General features: G+C 51.8%; 1 protein-coding gene across 5 annotated transcripts in view; it reads left to right on the forward strand.

Annotated features, from left to right (window-relative positions):
* The window catches only part of SPTBN4 (spectrin beta, non-erythrocytic 4), a gene marked incomplete at its 3' end in the record, with an annotated part of 71,341 nt that overhangs the window by 26,031 nt on the left and 25,723 nt on the right, over window positions 1-19,587 (forward strand). For 4 of the 5 annotated variants that reach the window (XM_081031399.1, XM_081031398.1, XM_081031397.1 and 1 more), the window contains 7 exons: window positions 1,056-1,986; window positions 3,306-3,443; window positions 5,628-6,378; window positions 8,359-8,561; window positions 12,322-12,412; window positions 15,868-16,014; window positions 17,469-17,732. In XM_081031399.1, the coding sequence (XP_080887525.1) occupies window positions 1,056-1,986; window positions 3,306-3,443; window positions 5,628-6,378; window positions 8,359-8,561; window positions 12,322-12,412; window positions 15,868-16,014; window positions 17,469-17,732 (2,525 nt within the window). Of the gene's footprint in view, window positions 1-1,055; window positions 1,987-3,305; window positions 3,444-5,627; window positions 6,379-8,358; window positions 8,562-12,321; window positions 12,413-13,757; window positions 13,891-15,867; window positions 16,015-17,468; window positions 17,733-19,587 lie in introns of those variants that run through there. The other variant, XM_081031400.1, reaches the window with a different exon arrangement.

A 19,587-nucleotide genomic window follows, 5' to 3' on the forward strand; every position in this document is an offset into this window, starting at 1 on the left:
CCAACCAACCAACCTCACTTGCTAGCTGCAATCTGCTCTTGCCACCATCTTCTTGCTAGCCCCCATTTTCTGCTAGTGTAGCCACAGCAGTTATATTAGTGGCCAGTGGCTCACTGGTTACAGCTGATGACCAACTAGCCACAGCTGATGGCCATCCAATCACAGTTGATGGCCATTTACTACCTGAGCCAGCACCTTTCCACGTGAGGCCGAGAGCCTGGAAACTGCACTCCTGGCTCTGTCCCCACACCATCTAGGGCAGTGTTTTGACTCAGTCAGAAATACATTTACTCATGATCCAGAGTACACACACACACACACACACACACACACACCAAGGTCTTATAAAACAATACTTCCCTTTAACTCGTGTGTTGCAGTCTAATGTTTTCTATTCACTCTATTCTATTACATTAAAGAAATGCTGGCTGCAACCCATTGAGTTAATTTCACAATTCTCTAGTCACAGACGAGATCTGGGAGGAAAGTGAAATGTTTGAAGAAAAACGGGAGTTCAGGTCATCACTAGAGTTAATTGGTAAGGCAACAGAGGATGAGAGAGGGAACCCAGGAAATGGTCTTAGAGTGGTTTCATTTGGTTCAGTTCTGAAGGAAACACAATTTACACTAAAATATACTGATTCTAGGATTCTCTGAACCTTTTTCCATCCATCATTCAATCAATAAGTCACCATTTTCGTTAGGCTACTGCTCTGAGCTCCACCCTGTGCCGGACAATGGTGGGAACACGGCGTGATGGATTCAGCCCCCCGCCCTGCCCTCAAGGAGCTCCCAGTCTAGAGGGGGAGACAGAACAGGCAGTGATAGACCAGAGGGGTCAGGGCGGGGATGGAGGGAACAGAGAAGCCTGGGAGCGCCAGAGAAGGCGCCTGCTTCAGACTCAGGGTGTCAAGGAAGGCTGCCTGGAGGAGGGGACTCATAACCTCGCCCCTGATGAAGCTGATCCAAGGACTGGACAGGTAGCCCGCACCACTGTCTCTTGGGTGTCCCCTAGCCGGTGCCCAACCCGGGATCCTCCCCTTCTCCCGGCCCAGGCTACCAGCCCTGCGATCCGCAGGTCATCTGCAACCGCGTGAACCACGTGCACGGCTGTCTGGCGGAGCTGCAGGAGGCAGCCGCGCGACGGCGCGCGGAGCTGGAAGCCTCGCGGAGCCTGTGGGCGCTGCTGCAGGAGCTGGAGGAGGCCGAGAGCTGGGCCCGCGACAAGGAGCGCCTCCTAGAGGCGGCGGGCGGCGGCGGCGTGGCGGGCGCGGCGAGCGGCGCACACGACCTGTCCAGCACCGCGCGCCTCCTAGCTCAGCACAAGATCCTGCAGGGCGAGCTGGGCGGGCGGCGTGCGCTGTTGCAGCAGGCCCTGCGACGCGGCGAGGAGCTGGCTGCGGCGGGCGGCGCCGAGGGCCCAGGCGCCGAGACGGTGCACCTGGCGGGCCTCGCGGAGCGCGCGGCGAGCGCGCGGCGGCGCTGGCAGCGGCTGGAAGAGGCGGCGGCGCGGCGCGAGCGGCGGCTGCAGGAGGCGCGTGCGCTTCACCAGTTCGGCGCGGACCTCGACGGGCTCCTGGACTGGCTCCGCGATGCCTATCGCCTAGCAGCCGCAGGCGACTTTGGCCACGACGAAGCGTCCAGCCGCCGCCTGGCGCGCCAGCACCGCGCGCTCACCGGGGAGGTGGAGGCGCATCGCGGGCCAGTGGGCGGCCTGCGGCGTCAGTTGGCAACCCTGGGGGGCGCCAGCGGCGCCGGGTCCCTGGTGGTGGCACTGCAGGTGCGCGTGGTGGAGGCCGAGCAGCTGTTCGCCGAGGTGACGGAGATGGCTGCACTGAGGCGCCAGTGGCTGCGGGATGCCCTTGCTGTCTACCGCATGTTTGGTGAGGTGCACGCGTGCGAGCTGTGGATCGGAGAGAAGGAGCAATGGCTGCTCGCCATGCGCGTGCCGGATTCACTGGACGACGTCGAGGTGGTGCAGCACCGGTAAGAGCGCACTTGGGGGACTCCCGATCCCTTTCCTCAAGCGCAGTCTCGCCTTCGCTGGTTCAACAGTTCTATATTCGCTCACTTAGAACCAGGGGTTCCAGTACATTGGGAATGGTATTATTCCCAGCCTCACAGGCTTGGGTCAACAAAAATGAGCAAATTCTTAGCAAATACCAGGGGACAAGGAGCATTCCAGGAGCGTTTGCTGTTATTACTAGGAAGTTTATATTCATCTGGCACAAAACCCAGCTTCTCCAGGGACAACCCAGCCTGGCCCCTCCCTTGGGATTCCCACTGCACTCACTTTCCTTGCTAATAAAATAGCTCTCACCCTTGTCACTTTCTCGTCCCTCGCCCTGCTCTACCTTTTTTTGTAGCACTTACCCCCCTGTGATACATTAGATACTACTGATTTGCGTGTTGGCCAACTTAGGAATGAGTTGTTAAATTAGTGGATGAACCCTCTGCACCTCTCTCTCTGGGCACCTTGTTTATTCATTCATTCACTTGGCCCGTACTTACTGAGCGCCTGCTCTGTTCTACGTCTTGTGCTGGGCATTGCTGGGAACACAAGCCTGGTCCCTTACTGTACCCATAGTTACCCAAGTCACAGCCTTCGGCATTGCTTTAAACAAGGGAGGATCTGCCCAGCTTTAAAAAGATCTCCCTGGCTGTCATGTGGCGGATGGGTTGGAGGGGTTGAGAGTGGTGGCTGGAAGCCCAGAGAGGCAGCTGGTTTGGGTACAGTGTACAGTCCACAAAAGGGAATGGGACTGGACCAGGGCAGGAGGCCAAGTGGACAGGCCACAGGGGTGGACAGGCTTGGGGAGGAGTTGTCCAAAAAAGGGCTAAGAGCTCTGGCCTGGGGGATAGTAGGACTGTTTCTGAGATGGGGACCCAGAGGAAGAACAAATTTGGGGGGAGATGTTGAAGCCAGTTTGAGTCACACTGGGTGTAAGGAAGCCCCAAGGAGGTGTACAACAGGCTTTGAGGGTGGAGAGAGTTCAAAAGGAAAGAGGTTGGGGCAGGAGACTGAGATATGGGGGTCATAAGTTCAGGGGTGAGGACCAAGGCTGGGTAGGTGGGTGAGATGGCTCAGGCAGGGTGTGAGGGGAAGCTCAGGGCTCAGGACAGAGCCCTGAGGAATCTAACATTTAAGCGGCAGGTAAAAAGAGGAGGAGCTGGCAAAGGATCTCAAGAAGGTGAGGTTGGAGAGTTAGAAGGAGATCCAGGAGAAGGCAGTTTCATAAAAGCCAAGAAGTGGCCGGGTCCCCAGGGTCCAGGCCTCTCTGAGCACGTCTATCCTTCTTCTGCAGATTTGAGAGTCTGGACCAGGAGATGAACAGTCTGATGGGCCGTGTCCTAGACGTGAACCACACGGTTCAGGAGCTGGTGGAAGGAGGCCACCCCAGTTCAGACGAGGTGCGCTCCTGCCAGGACCACCTCAACAGCAGGTAGGTGGGGCCTGGGACAGGAAGTCCTTCTGGGTATATCTTTCCATCATTCCTTTCCTCATTCACTCAACTATGGAAATCAAGAATGTGTAATTTCAAACCCCTGAAATGATACCGGTCCTTTAGTAAATCAGCAAAATCTTTTTAAAAATGGTAATAGCCAGTGCTAGTGATGATGTGGTAAAATGAGGATATAATACACTTCAGTGGGGTATTTATTTTTTCAGAAAAATTTATTGAATATCTACTGTCTGCCAGGAATTTTCCTAAGCACTTTATATATCTTGTTTTATCTCCTAATATCCCAATTTCCATAGTAAAGATTCCAGAATTCAGGACTATTTAAAAATAGTAACAAATTGATTACTTTCCACCTGGAACATTACCAGCAGTTCTCCCAGTGTGGTTAGGATTCACAGATAAAGACATAGATCCAGAGAAATGAAATACTTAACATGAGTACTCAATCTAGAAACCCAGTTTTGTCTGAATCCAGAGCTAGGGCTCTTGGATTCAGCCTTTTTAGCAACCCTATGGGGTATAATTACCTCGTGTTAGAGGTGAGGAAACTGGAGCTCAGAGAGGTGAAGAAACTGGCTCAGGGTCACACAGCAAATTAGGGAGTCAAGTCTGGATTTGAAGTTGGATTTGCCTTACTTCAAAGATTGTGCTCTTAAATGCTGTGCTGTAAGATCCCAATATCCAGTGATTTTAAAGCCTTTGTAGCCTTGACAATCCCAAAGCATCAAATCCTAAAAAAAATACCAAAAAGAATGATTCACAGCCTTTAATGAGATTATATGCCAAGTGCTTTAGCCATATGGTCTCATTAAACACTTAATGATGTGGACATTATTATCCCCATTTTCCAGATAAGGAAACTGAGGATCAGAGAGGGAAATGACTTGTCCAAAGTCACAGGGTGAATCTGGACAGAGCAGAACTTGACCTTGAGTCCTTCAGATTTCAGAGTTCTAATGTCTGCCCTATGGCATGTCCATTCTAGAGGGGGCAGAGAGACGGTTAATAAATAAACTAATAAATGAACAAGATATTTAGAGAATTGTACAGATTTATGCAGGAATTAGAGGATAGTGACCTGGCAGAGGCTAAGCCCTGACGCAGAGAAGGGCTTGATACGTTCCAGAGGTCATCCCCACTCAGTAACAGTATCACAAAGGTACTGTTCGAAGCATTTCATAAATCAGAACTCATTTAATCCTCACAACAGCTCTGTGAGGAAGGCACTATGCTATGATTGTGTCCGTTTTACTGATGGGCAAAGTGAGACACAGAGAGGGTTACTAGCCAAAGGGCATACATCTCGGATTTGACTCCAGGCCATTCTATGCTTGTAACCTGGACCACACACCACCTATGAAGGGGAAGTATGGCCCAGACTAGAATCATCTGGTGCCAGAAGACACAGAGCAGTAGCTAATTTTTCCATTAATTTATTTGGGAGTCAAACAGGTTTGCCTTTGTACCACTCTATCCTCAGCACCTGGTTCATAGTACCTGATGAATTACTATTCGTTGGACTCAACATATTATCTGATATTGTAAGCCAGCACTTCCCACACTCTTTGATCTTGAACCCCTTTGCTCTTTTAAAAACTATTAAGGATTCCCAAAGAGTTTATTTTAGTGGTTTATATCTATCAATACTTATAATATTGGAAATTAATACTGAGTAATTTAAAAATATTGTCATTGAAAAATAATAACAAACCTACTGTGTTAACTTTTTTTAATGAGAAATATTTTTCAAAACAAAAAATGTAGTGAGAAGAGTGGCATCGTTTGGCGTTTTTGCAAATGTCTTTAATATCTGGCTTAAGAGAAGGCAGTTTAGTTCTCAGGTCTGCTTCTGCATTCAGTCTGTTGTGCAGCCCTGGAAAAACTCCACGGTACACTCTGGTGACAATGAGAGTAAAAAGGCAGATAGAGTCCTAGAGTTATTTTGAAGATAATTTTGACCTCGTTTAGATTGCATTTTGAGAACTGCTGCTCTAAGCAAATGTGCAGGTAAGGTTCCATTTTTACACAGGCATTAATGGGGCTCAGTGAGATAAAGTGACTTTCCAAAGTCACACAGTGCTTGGGTTCTACCCTGGGTCGGTGGATTCTCCACACCCAAGAGGAGGCCCTGTCCTCGTCAAGCTGCCCTCCTTCCCTGCGCAGGTGGAACCGCATCGTGGAGCTGGTGGAACAGCGCAAAGAAGAGGTGAGCGCAGTGCTGCTGGTGGAGAACCACGTGCTGGAGGTGGCCGAGGTACGCGCCCAGGTGCGCGAGAAGCGGAGGGCTGTGGAGAGTGCGCCCCGCGCCGGTGGCGCGCTGCAGTGGCGCCTTAGCGGTCTTGAGGCAGCGCTGCAAGCGCTGGAGCCGCGCCAGGCGGCCCTCCTGGAGGAGGCAGCGTTGCTGGCCTTGCGTTTCCCGGCGCAGGCGGCACGGCTGCACCAGGGTGCGGAGGAACTGGGCGCAGAGTGGGGTGCGCTGGCCAGCGCGGCTCAGGCCTGTGGCAAAGCGGTGGCAGCGGCCGGGCGCCTGCAGCGCTTCCTGCACGACCTGGATGCTTTCCTGGACTGGCTGGTGCGTGCCCAGGAGGCGGCGGGCGGCGACGAGGGACCCCTGCCCGGCAGCCTGGAAGAGGCTGATGCGTTGTTGGCGCGTCACGCGGCGCTCAAGGAGGAAGTGGACCAGCGCGAGGAGGACTATGCGCGCATCGTGGCGGCCAGCGAGGCACTGCTGGCGGCTGACGGCACCGAGCTGGGCCCGGGCCTGGCACTCGACGAGTGGCTGCCGCACCTCGAACTTGGCTGGCACAAGCTGCTCGGCTTGTGGGAGGCGCGCAGGGAGGCACTGGTCCAGGCGCACGTCTATCAGCTTTTCCTGCGAGACCTACACCAGGCGTGCGCCGTGCTGCGCAACCAGGTGCCAGCTTGGGGGCTCACGGACGTGGGGGTCCCAGGCCTTGGGGGACTTCCAGGACAGGGAAATGAATGGAAGAGTATATTTGCGGACCACCCCTGGGTTCCTGGCTTGTCGGAGGTAGTTGGGAGTGGGGAGGGTAGCTGGCGTGGATAGCTGGGTTTGTAGACCATCAAGTGTGAACGTGTGTGGGTAGATGTGTGACAGAATTTGAGAATTACGATGGGTGGGTTTGTGTCTTAGCTGAGGTGACTAACGGGACTGTCCTGAGTGGGTAATGTACTTGGCTATTCATTGGAGTGGCTTCCTGGGTTTGTTGGTTATCTGGAAGGAAATAAGAGGTTGATTGGTGATGATTAATGGGGTTCAAAGATCTTGGTATGGATAATCTTTATCCTCTGTTAGGATAAAGATTGTGGAAGCAGGTAATTCAGGCTGAGAGGTTATTGGCGTAGGTAAGTGATTGTGGATTATGAGGTCTGACAATTAAGTTGGCAAACTCATCCTAGAAAAAGTGCTCCATACCTCCTTGCTGAATATGGCTACAGTCACCTTTGAAGTACTCCCCTTGGGAAGCTATGAATGACATCAGCACCTAGTCCACCCTTCAAAGCGATTTGGGAACTCTTTTTTGGAATGGCCATCAGAGCTGTCATCGTATTACCCTTGATGTCCTGAATGTCATCAAAATGTTTTCCTTCCAATATTTCCTTTATCTTTGGGTAAAGAGAGAAGTCATTGGGGGCCAGATCAGGTGAGTAGGGAGGGTGTTCCAATACAGTTATTTGTTTACTGGCAAAAGACTCCGTCACAAAGAGTGCTGTGTGAGCTGGTGTATTGTCGTGATGCAAGAGCCATGAATTGTTGGCCAAAAGTTCAGGTCGTGTAACTTTTCACACAGCCTTTTTAGCACTTCCAAATAGTAAACTTAGTTAACTGTTTGTCCAGTTGGTACAAATTCATGATGAATAATCCCTCTGATATCAAAAAAGGTTAACAACGTCATTGCAACAAGTTCGCGAACTTATTTGTCAGACCTCGTATGAGGTTATGGATATCTAAATTAGCAGATGATCTTATTGGGGCTGGCAATTTGCAGAATCTTCTGAGGGGGTAACTGTGTTTGTGGCTTGAAGTAACTGTGCACAGTGGTTCTCTGGGAACAGCTGATCCAGTGTGGAGAGTATTCTGGCATGGGAACCAAGTTTGGGTTTTGGGCAAGATAGAACACCCCGTTTTCAGATTGTCCAAGAGTAGGTGCCAGTTTTGCAGGATCATTTGAGAATGACCACCAGTGCTGGTGTCTAGAGAAAGCTGACCCAGTTTGAGGATTATCTGGGGGGACAGACAGGGAGCCTTTAGAATCATGAGGTTACTAAATATTGGAGCTGAGGTGGCCTTGAGAGACCCTTTCTGACACACACATTTTTCCAGTTAGAAAACCAACCCCAGAGAGGGAAAGAACTTCCTTGAGGACACACAGCACCCACTTCAGTCTTTATCAATTAACCAAATATTCACTGAGTGCCTCCTCTGTGGCAGGCCCTGTTCTGGGGGGCTGAGTACACATAAGGAAACAAAACACATCATCCCACCTTCACAGGGCTGGCATTCTAGTGTGTGTGTATGCATGTCGAGGAGGAGATGGTAAACAAGTAAATGTACGTATGATATTGTATCAGGTATAAGCTATGAAAAGTAATAAAGCAGGGTAAAGGGATATGGCTGGAGTAGAGGGTAATGTTTTTGGCAGGGTGGTCAGAGACCTGAAGAAAGTGAAGGAGCCAATCATGGGGATATCTGGAGGGAGAGACTGCCAGGCAGAGAGAGCAGCATGAGCAAAGGCCCTGGGGTAGGATCATGCCTGGCATGTTTGATGCTAGAAGCACGGGGGAGGAGAGTGGTGGCAAGCCAGGCTGTCCGCCTCTCCCAGGTTGGAATGGAGCCAGGCTGACCTGTGTGCCATTTCTCCCTCCTTCCCAGGAGATGGCATTGTCGGGTCTGGAGCTCCCTGGCACAGTGGAATCAGTGGAGGAGGCTTTGAAACAGCACCGGGATTTTCTCACCACGATGGAGCTGAATCAGCAAAAGATGCAGGTGGCCGTGCAGGCTGCCGAGGGCCTGCTGAGGCAGGGCAATATCTATGGGGAGCAGGCCCAGGAGGCTGTGACTCGGCTGTTGGAGAAGTAGGTCCCTCCGTCTCCAGGGGCAGAGGGGAGGGGTGAGGAGGCCAGGGTTCCGCTCCTTTCCATCACAATTTCTGCTCCCCTGCCCCTCTCTAATTTCTATTTAGTTCCATATTGGTTTTGATTGGATTTAAATTGACATTTTGTGAAAAGGTAACTTGCAGTTGTCAACCCAAAAGATACAGAAGGATAGATGATGAAAAGTTTCTCTCCCCAGCCTACCCTCAGCCTGGAATAGCTGGACTGGTTGTTAAAATGTTACCATATTTTCCTGGGTGCCTCGCATCTGCCCTGCTGTTCTGGCCCCTCACTGGGAACCCTGGGACATCCTCAGATCCAGCAGCTACCAGCCAGACACAGGTTCTCTCCCAGTTTTCCAGATGAGACAGTGTCCCCTGCCATGTTAGTTCTTGAATATTGGGAATGAACACCTCTGCTCGGTCCCAACCCCAGGACTCTAGGAAGAGTGTAGGATGTGTATGTTTGTGGGTCACCATGAGTCTGTCCCCTCTGCCTGTCTCTTGTCTGTCCTTACACTAATCAAGCAAAGACATTTAATGAGCATGTACTGTGTGCCAGGCACCATTCTAGGCCCTGAACAAAACAGCACCCCCTCAAAAAAAAAAAAAATCCCAGCCCTCAAGGAGTCCTTTATAGGGTTTCTTCCAGACCTATTTCTTTGTCTATTACTCTCACTGTTTCTGCTCCTCCTGGTGACCCCAGCTTTCCCCTCTTTGACCTGATCCAGGCTGGAAGACAGCCCAGCACCCCTCCTTGTGTTTTCCAGTCTCCTGATGGAAAGCACACCTGGTCACTCCACCACTATCCACAGCCCCAAGACCCCAGCCCTTGCTACTTTTCTGCCTGTACCTCTCTGAGCTGTTCCTGTCCTGCTTCTGTCCAGGACTCAGGCATCTTTTCCCCCTAAATTCCTCTGGGACAAGGCTGGAGTTTTCTAAAGGAAACTTTTATGGGGATTCTGGTCCTAAGGCTGTAAACTCATGATTTAGTGCCCCAAGCTGCCGGCCTGGACCCTTTCTTCCTTTGTCCCATGTTTCTTGAGTGCCTGCTGTATACCAGGCTCTGCAGAACGAGGAGGAGGAGCCTGGAGGACTGTTCATTCTCAGATTCACTCCATTATTCCTTTTCAGTCATTAGTTGCTCCTTTCATGCTATTGTTTATTTCTTTATTTTTTAGCCAAGTACGGTAGAGTCCTTTCTCTGTTGCAGGCCCTGTGTGGGGCACAGTGATAACCAAGGACAGGACATGATTCCTGCCCTCACAGAGCTCGCATGCTATCTGGTAAGGATGACCCAGAGTAGTCAAGGCCTGGATGGTGGAAATGGAGGGGGCTGTAGGAGCCCAGATGGAGGATTGTGCTGGGTGAGGCTGGAAACACAGCGGGAATTGAGACAGACTCAATTCTTGCCCCCACCCCAGGTCCCAATTATTTACTTGTCTAGGGACTCATTTCCCACATGGTGAAAGTAATAAAACATCCTCTCACTGGTGGGCAGGGGCTGCTTTCCACATCTACAAGGGGGGCAGAACCATGCAGATTGGGGGTGGTGGCTGGGGCCCTGCGGTTAGACAGGGCCAGGTTCTAGTCCCAGCTCCACCCCTCAACCTGTGAGATTTAGGGAAAATCACTTAGTCTTTCCATGGGCCTCATCTCGCCTGGAACCTAGGTGCTCTGTGTACTAGGTGCTCTTCTTATCTACATTTTGCGCATGAGACTCAGAGAGGGTCATTGACTTGCCCAAGGTCACAGCCAGGAAGTGTCAGATAGGATTTGAACCCTGCTGTTTTTTTCACCCTCCTGGAGGTTTTCCTCATCCAAGGACTGATACTTCACAAGCTGGCTGGTCAAGGTGTAGAGATTGATTTCAGTTCAGCTTCAGAGGCATTTCCTATTTCCTGGCTTCTGAGCTGAGTTGAGGCAGGAGGGAGTCAGTCCTTTGCTTGTTTGTCTCTGACCCTTCCTGTTCCTCCTTCCAGTTGTGCCCTGGTTCTCTCTGTAACTTTCTCCCACATGTTCCGTCTCTTGGCCTCCATCTCTCTCTCTCTCTCTCTCTCTCCCTCTCTCCCTTCCTGTTTTTCCTTGCCCCCATCTGCTCTCTCTAACTCTTCTTCTGCCTCTCTTTCTCTATCTGTCTTTCTCAGATACTTTACCTTTGTTTCTGTCATCTCTTTCTCTCTGCCTCTATGTCTCTTGCATTCATTCATTCATTCATTCATTAATTCAAGAAATACATATCATGCACCTACTGTCCACTGTGTACCAGGCTCTTTTTCTAGGCACTGGGGTATAGCTGTGAACAAAACAGACAAAAATTCCTGTTTTCATGGAATGACATCCTAGTAGGGGAGACAGATAAGATAATTAAGTACATCAGATAGTGTTAAGTGCGAAGGAGAAAATTATTATTATTTTTTAAACTTTTATTTGTTTAAGCGTGTTTTTCCAGGACCCATCAGCTCCAAGTCACATCGTTGTTTCAATCTAGTTGTGGAAGGCACAGCTCACGGTGGCCCATGAGGGGATTGAACCGGCAACCTTGTTGTTAAGAGCACTGTGCTCTAACCAGCTGAGCTAACCGGCCGCCCCAGGAGAAAATTAAAATAGGAAAGAAGGCCAGAAAATGTTGAGGAATGGTCAGGAGGGGTCTCACTGAGGAGGTGATATTGGAGTGGATATCTGGGGGAAGAGCATTTCAGGCAGAGGGAACAGCCAATGCGAGGCCATGGGGTGGGAGTGACTTGTTTAAGGCACATTGTAGTGAGATACCCCCAACCCCCTCCACTAGGCCTTTTGGGCACTTTGCCCTGCACTGTAGGCAGAAGGCTAGGCTGCCTGTGGCCTGGGTCCAGCCTGGCTAGTTCACTGAAGCCAAGGGTTTGCTCCTCCTGGCTGACACACCTGCCCACTCTTCCTGTGGCTCCAACCCCTTCTCTCCCCATGCCCTGCTCTAGTCCCTCTCTCTAACTCTATTGTGCCCTTCTGTCTGGCTAGCTGTGTCTTTTACTAATGACATCTTGTCACTTCTTTGTGTCTCTGGGCTATCCCTGCCCTGACTCTCTGTCACTTCCCTTCTCCTCCTCCTTGTGCTTCCTTCTCTCCCTTCCTTCCTTCCTTCCTTCCTTCCTTCCTTCCTTCCTTCCTTCCTTCCTTCCTTCCTTCCTTCCTTCTTTCCTTCTTTCTCTCTCTCTCTCTAACCCTGCCTTATTTCTTTCCTTGTCTTCGCCTATTTTGTCTCTCTCTGTGTCTCTTTCTCTTTGTCTCTCTCTGGGTCTCTGTCAATCACTTTCTCTTGAGGTCTCTGCTTATCTCTTTGTCTCTGATCTTGTATCTATGTGTGTCTCGGTTTATCTCTCTAGGCCTTTACCTCTCTCTCTGAGTCTATCTCTCCCTCCTGATCTCTCTCGCTAGGTGTTTCTCACTAAGTTTTGTCTCTTAGTATCTCTTACTCTGTCTCTGTTCTCTCTCTCTCTCTCGCTGGGTTTCTGTCTCTCTTGCTAAGTGTCTGTATCTCTTTCTTTTCAGATGTCTGTCAGTCTGTCTCTCTGCCCCTTCTACCTCCATCCTGGTTTTGCCCCACTGATGTTTCTTTGCCATTCCCCTCATCCCCACCTTTCCCTCTCCTCCTCCTCGCTCTTACATATGCCCCAGGTTTCTAGCTGCCAAGCCCGATGCCCTCACAGCCCTACTGCTAGCGCCCCCACTCAGGCTTCCCCCAGCCCCTATTTCCCCATCCCCAGGAGCCAAGAAAACCAACTACAGGCCCAGCAGTGGATGCAGAAGCTACACGACCAACTTGGGCTGCAGCACTTCCTCCAAGAATGCGACGAGGTAGGAACTCTAGCTGTGCTGGACAGTGACTTCTTTCTTAGGGAGGGAAGTGCTCCAGGGCAGAGGGCTGGTGGGGGCGGGGACGCCCCGTCTAAGTGGGTCGCGGAGCAATGTTCACTACCCGCCGCCAGGGGGCGCGCGGAACCCGGCCTCAGTGCGCATGCTCTGCAGGGCCCTCCTCGCCTACGGGGCTCTGAGGAATAAGGGAGCCCCAGGCAACAGCGCGTATCCGCGCCTACGGGTCCCGCGGGGACGCACGCCGATCTCACCTTTCCCTCTGGTGATTTGTGAGAAGCACCCTCCTGCGGAGAGGAGAGGGACGGGTGGGGGGAAAGAGGCGTGAGTGGACCAGTGGCCTAGGGTGTATCTTCAGTCACAGATGGTCCAGAAACAAGCCTTCGCCTTTCTAAAAGTGTCCAGGAATCAAGCTTGGCCCCTTTAGAGATGATCTGTACACCCGTAAGGATCGCCCCAAATCAGATTCCTTCCCCATTAGAGACACGCTGCCTTCCACTCCTTCCCCTGTATTCCATAGAAACTGTTCTGGATTCTGACCACATTGGAGATGGCCCAATAGAGATGGCCCAGTAAACATTTTCCTAACCCCCACAGAGATGGTCCCAGCCTCATCCATCTACCCGACCCAGAATCATTGCCCGCCTCCCCCGATGATGATCAAGTTTCCCCCAACCAATGATGGTTCAGGAACCAGGCCCTAATCCCTCCATTAAAGATGGTTTGACTCTCTCCATGGTGAACCCCCATGGGAAACTGTTTTCTCACATATGAGATGAACAAGGGCTGCCATCTTCCCCCTTCCCCCCCATAACTGAAACCTATTAGAGATAGGTCTGGGACTCGAGAAGCCTATTAGAGCTACATCAAGGAACCCCTGACCCTCTTCCTCCCATTGGAGATTATTCTGGACTGAAGTCTTATAGGAGATGGTCTAACATCCGCCGCCCCTCCCCAGCCCCATATCTCCTACTCCTGTGCAGCTGAAGTATCCAGGAGTCTGAGCCCATTCCCATTAGAGATGGTTCAAAAGCCCATCCCCAACTCCATACTTCCCACCTTCACACAGCGAAGGTAGGCCATCCCTCCCACCCCCACCCTCTGTGCTTCGATGTGGCCCAGGAGTCCTTCCCTCACTCATGAGATTGTTCTGGACCAAGTAGCAATCATCTGAGATGGCGCAGAACCCCCACCCCCACGCTTTAGGGAGAGAGGTGATTCTTCCTCCACCTCCCCGCTGGGGCCTGGCTAGGAGGCAGGCTTGGAGGCAGGCGGCAGGGGGCGCGCGCGGGCGGGCGCGCTGCCGCGACGCGGGGGCGGGGGCGGGGGCGGGGGCGCGCGCCTGCCAGAGCCTCAGCCGCCGCCGCCGCCGCCGCCGCTGCTGCCGCCGTCGCAGTGGAGGGGCGAGAGCCCGCCCGCCCTCCCGCCGCAGGGACGCCCTGTCAACGCCGCCGCCTCTTCAGGTCTTGAGGGCGCCCGGGGGAGGGGGCTGATGCGCGCCCCCGCTGAGGCAGGCGGGGGAGGGGGCTGAGCGCGCGTTCTCACGCCTAAGCCGCGGAAGGGAGGGGCGCGGGGGCGGGTCGGCGGGGTCCTGGACCCCAGCCCTGCCGAAGGGCGGGAACGCCGGGAGCTGTCCGCGGTGCTGCTGCGGGCGGGACTGAGGGACAGGGTCCCAAGGGAGGGAAGCGGAAAAGGGGGGACTTCTAAGGCCATTTCTGGGGTAGTGTGGATTTGCCCCGGGGGTTAAGGCGACTTAAACCTCTGTAGGGGGCCCTTTTTTGGGTAGTGGGGAATCAGATTTGCCCTGGGTTTGGGAGGCTCTCAACCTTTTAGGGGGGCCTCTTCTTTGGTCCTTGCGGGATCTATATTAGCCTTAGATGATGGGGCGAATCACTTTGGGGGGGTCTGCCTTGGGTGATGAAGATCTTGGACTTGCTCTAGGTTTGCGGGGCTCTGACTTTGGGAGGCTTTCCCCTGGTTGTTGGGGACTCTAGTTTTGCCCTCGTTGATGGGGGTCAGTCACTTCTGGGGGTCTTTACCTTGATGACGGGGTACCGTGTCATTTAGGAGCTTTGCCTTCACTGCAAGCTGTGGCTGCCATTGGCAAACTTCCCTGAGTGTGAGAACCTGCGAATTGAGTTGGGGGATTCAGTTTTTTACTTCTAGTGTGTATGAGGGAGTCTGAAGCTGTCTTGGACCCCTAGGGAGCACATGCTCAAGGGACGCGGGGTGAGGTTTGGGTGGCTGGGGATTTGTCCTTGGCTATGACTGCATTTGCCTCCCGGGACCGCTGAGCTGGAATCTGCTTTTTTTTTTTTTTTTTTTTGGCAGGAGGGAGGAGGAGGATCTTGTGACTGGGGGGAGGAGAAGAGGGAGGAGCAAACTGTCCCAGGTGCCCGGTTTGGTCATCAGTGGGAGGTTCCGGCTTGGAGGACAAGTCTTATTCGGGGTGGGGGGAGCTCAGAAAGCAGCCTTGTGATTGGTCCTGCTCAGGGTAGTGAGAGGGGCCCATTCTTGGTGCTTGCATTTTGGATGACTGGTTTTGTTGGTGAGTGGGGGCTTAGAATTGACTTAGTTTGGGAGAAGGCTGGATGGGGAGGATCTGGTCCACGTTGGGGAGTCTGGGGCTGCTTTTGGGTAGGCTCATTTGGGGAGCCAGGAGGCAGCCCTGTTGCTTGCATTTGGAGGGTTGGCTTTTGTTGGAGCCTAGAAATCGTTATGGTTTAGAAGAACTGTGGTCTTGGGCTGGATTCTCAGTGCTAGATTTGGGGAGTCCTGTGGGCTCGTTAGGGAGGCTGAATCTGGGTTGTGGGGAGTGGGTCTACCCCAGATTGGAGGGCTGGTTTGGAGGGAACTAGACTTGGCACTAGTTGGGAGGTTGTTTAGGAGTTCATATGTCCATATCAGGGGGCTGGGGCTAGGTATGGGGGCTTCACTTGGTACCCTGGGGAGTGGGTTGCAGATCTTGAATTGGTCCTTATTAGAGGTGGCTAAGACTGAATCAAAGGGTCTAAGTGTTGCTCTTGGTGGCGGGGTGCTGGGGCTGAGTTGGAAGTGAGTTAAATCAGATCGGAGGACTTATTTTGGAAGGTTGATTTGGCCATGGATAGGAGGAGGCTGACTAACTCAGCAGTCATGCCTTGGGACTTGGGCCGTATGGGGAGTTGAGAGGGCTGCCCTGAGGACAGGGGCGATGAGGGATGGTGCATTCTGGGGACCCTTCCATCCATCTTCCGCCCCGTAGGAAAGAGCTTGAGCTGCTTCCCCCACCCACTCCACACACACATAAAAGCCGTACTTGGAAAGATTTTCCATCTCTTCCTCCCCCCACCCACCAAATCTATCAGCCTCGGCCTTGAATTTGGAACACCCTTGGGAGGGAATGGGGGGCTATGCCAGGTTGGGGAGACCAGCTGAGCCCCTCCTTCTGTCCTGCACAGCTGGATGGCTGGACCCACGAGAAGATGCTGATGGCGCGGGATGGCACCCGGGAAGACAGCCACAAGCTGCATAAGAGATGGCTCCGGCACCAGGCCTTCATGGCCGAGCTGGCTCAGAATAAGGAGTGGCTGGAGAAAATCGAGAGGGTGAGGATGCAGAACGCCCCTCTGCCCATGCCAGGTGCCGGAGGCGTCCAGGGGACCCACGTCTCACCTCCTACACCCTCCACCGCCAGCCTGCTGTTCTCACACTTCTGAACTGGTTCAGATCATTTCCACATCTGCTCCTAGCTAGGTGGCCTTGAGCAATTCATGTAACCTCTTTGGAGCCTTGGTTTGCCCATTTGCAAAACGGCCAGCTTCTCTACCGAATGGTGCCCGTACCCTCCTGGTTGTTAAAATATTTCACCCCTTCCTGTAACTTCCCCAGTAGGCTTCCTTCCACACTGTTTGGAGCATCTAAGATGGGAGGTCAGGTAGACAGGCTGGGGCAATCCTGGGGAGCTAGGGTGAAAGTGAGCTTTGCATTCTGACAACCCTGGGTTCTAAGAACTGTGTCCATGCCTGTTACCAGCCACGGAGCCTTAGAGGTTGTGGAAATGTCTTTGAGCCTCAGTCGGCTCTGCTTTAAAATTGAGGAAATAATGAATATAGCTACTTTTCTCGGCCCTTGTGCTTAACACAAGGCCGGGCACCTAGACGCTATAATTGCTCTGGTATTGTTATTTTTAATATGCTCTAGGCCAACATATATTGGAGCTTCACTTCAGTCTTGGAGGGACCCAGGCACATTCTTGCTCCAAGTCTCAACCCCCCAAACTGCCCCCTAATTTGGCCGAACCCTTAGACCTGCAGCCCTGGATACCCCCACTCTTCTGATTCAGATGGAGACACCCAGGTGGGCCTTAAACTCTTAAATGGCCATTGATGCTCCAGAAACGGTGGCACATGGCAAAGCCACTCTTCTTCTTCTTTTGGTCAATGGCTTTTTTTTAAACTTTTATTTCTTTAAGTGTGTTTTTCCAGGACCCATCAGCTCCAAGTCAAGTAGTAGTTTCAGTTTAGCTGGGGAGGGCGCAGCTCACAGTGGCCCATGTGGGAATCGAACCGGCCACCTTGTTGTTAAGAGCACCGCGCTCTAACCAACTGCGCTGGTTAACTGGCTGCCCCCAGCAAAGCCACTCTTCTTGACTTTGAGTTTAATGGAAGTTCATTCTGCCTCTCTTTCTGTCTCTCTGTCTCTCTCTGTCTCTCCCCTTGTCTTTTTCACGGTCTTCTCCCCATGTTTCTGAATTTATGTGAATGTCTCTGTGTCTGTCACTCTGTGACTGTCTCTCCAGGTCTCCTTCCTATGTCTCTGTGTCTCTGTTTCCCTCCCAACACTTTTGTCTGTCTCTTTGTCTCTCTTACCATGTCTTGGTTCCTTCCATCTCCACACCTATCTCTGCATCCACCTCTCGTGTCTCTGTCTCTGTGTGTCTCCAACTCCTTCCTGGTCTCTTTCTCCACATCTCTCCCTGTGTCCTGTTGCTCCCATATTTTTCTGTCCCTCCCCACCAACTACCCACACCTGACTTCCTGTTTCTCACTGTCTGGAGCAGGAGGGCCAGCAATTGATGCAGGAGAAGCCAGAGCTGGCGGCCTCTGTGCGGAAGAAGCTGGGGGAGATCCGGCAGTGCTGGGCCGAGCTAGAGAGCACCACCCAGGCGAAGGCGCGGCAGCTTTTTGAGGCCAGTAAGGCCGATCAGCTGGTGCAAAGCTTCACTGAACTGGACAAGAAGCTCCTTCACATGGAAAGCCAGCTGCAAGACGTGGACCCTGGCGGGGATCTGGCCACTGTCAATAGTCAGCTCAAGAAGCTGCAGGTATGGCCTGGCTGACAGCAGATGGGGACCACAGTGGGGCCCAAGTCAGGGTCAGACTTCACTCAAGGTATTTCAAACAGAAGAGATTTAATACAGGGATTTATTTCAAATGTGTTAGGAGGACTGAAAGAAGAAAGGGAACACTGAGGCAATCCAGCTTGTAAGTGTTGGAAGCAGCCACCACCTTTGTGGGGTACAAAGGGGAGAGAAAGGATTTAGATCCAAGAACGAGTAGGTGAATAACCAGCACACTGAGGGTGTCCTAGAACCCTGCTTCCTGGATAGAGAAACCAAGGCCCAGAGGGAGGGGAATGACTTTGCCCAGAATAATAATGACACTTATGGAGTGCTTCCTCTACTACTCTTTGTGCCAAGCTCTCACTGACTGCTCCCATCAACCCTTAGACATTGATACTATTATTATCCCCCATTTTACCAATGGGGAAACCGAGGCACAGAAGGTATAAAGCGCCTGGCCGAAGGACACACAGCTAGCCAGTGTCTCCCTTATGAAACGGAGGGCTCTTAGAGAACGGACAGTGCCTGCTCTAACTCCGCTCCTAGCTTGGCAGCTGGTGGATGCTAAATGGCTGATGTAAATGGCTGGTGGTTCCAATGGAGGTGTTACATGTCACCTCCCAAGGTGTGACCAAAAGGAAACTAAGCCTCCGGGAGATGGACTTACTGGCCCAGGGTAGCAAGTGGCAGAGGCTGCATTCAAACCCAGGATCTGATTCTGCACTACTTTTGATCTCCCTCCTGCATAATTATACTTCTCTGGCATAGGCTCTGGCAGAAAAAAAGTCAACTCATAATAAAAGCATAATGATAGTAATTAGTATTTCTTCATTTATCTGTGCAGCATATTTTTGTCAAACATCTACTGTATGCCAGGTGCTTTTCTAGGTGCTGGAATACAGCAGTGGGCAAAACGGACAAAAATCACTGCCCTCATGGGCTTGTATTCTGGTGGGGAAGACAGGCAAAGGAGCAAAGAGACAAACAGATCTGAATATGATACCAGTGGTGTCATCACTTTATATACACCAGTGGGTCTCAAATGCCTTGGTCTGCAGGATCCCTCTATCATTGAGGTCCCCAAAGAGCTTCTGTTTGTGAGGATTATACCTATTTGGTATTTATTATATTAAAAATTAAAACTGGGAAATACTTAAATTGATTGATTTAAAAACAGCAATAAGAAACCCATCACTTATTAACCCAAAAGCATTCTTTTATGAAGAATAACCATGTTTTCCAGGACAAAAGAAAATGTAGTCAAAAGACACATTGTTTTCAGTGTTGTAACTCTTTCGCGTCTGGCTTCATAGAAGCACAGGATTCTGACCTCTGCTTCCGTGTTCAGTCTGCTGCAGGAACTGAACACGTCTTATGGTCCCTGCAAACCCCACTGCATCTGGGAGAGAATGAGAGTGATGAAGTCATATTACACCTAAGTATTTTTATAAAAGGAGTTGTAACCTGGGGTGGCCGGTTAGCTCAGTTAGTTAGAGTGTGGTGCTAACTAATAACACCAAGGTTGCCCGTTGGATCCCTGCATGGGCCACTGAGCTGCGCCCTCCTTAAAAATAAAAGTGTAACCTTACAGACCCTTTGAAGGGATCTCAGCGTCCCTAGGAGTCCCCGGACCCCACTTTGAGAACCATGCCAGGCACTGATAGCCCCCTGCTTCCCAGCAGCTCTACCAGGGTGGGGCTGTGGTTATCCTTACTGTATGTCTGAGAAAACCACAGCACACAAAGGGTCCGTGGCTTCCCCAGGTCACACAGCCACTAAGTGGCCATTCAGGACCATGTATTGTTTCCGTCCACCCTCCTCTCCTGATACTTCCAGA

The sequence above is a fragment of the Rhinolophus hipposideros genome, assembly GCF_964194185.1.
Source record: "Rhinolophus hipposideros genome assembly, chromosome: 21".
Taxonomy (NCBI): domain Eukaryota; kingdom Metazoa; phylum Chordata; class Mammalia; order Chiroptera; family Rhinolophidae; genus Rhinolophus; species Rhinolophus hipposideros.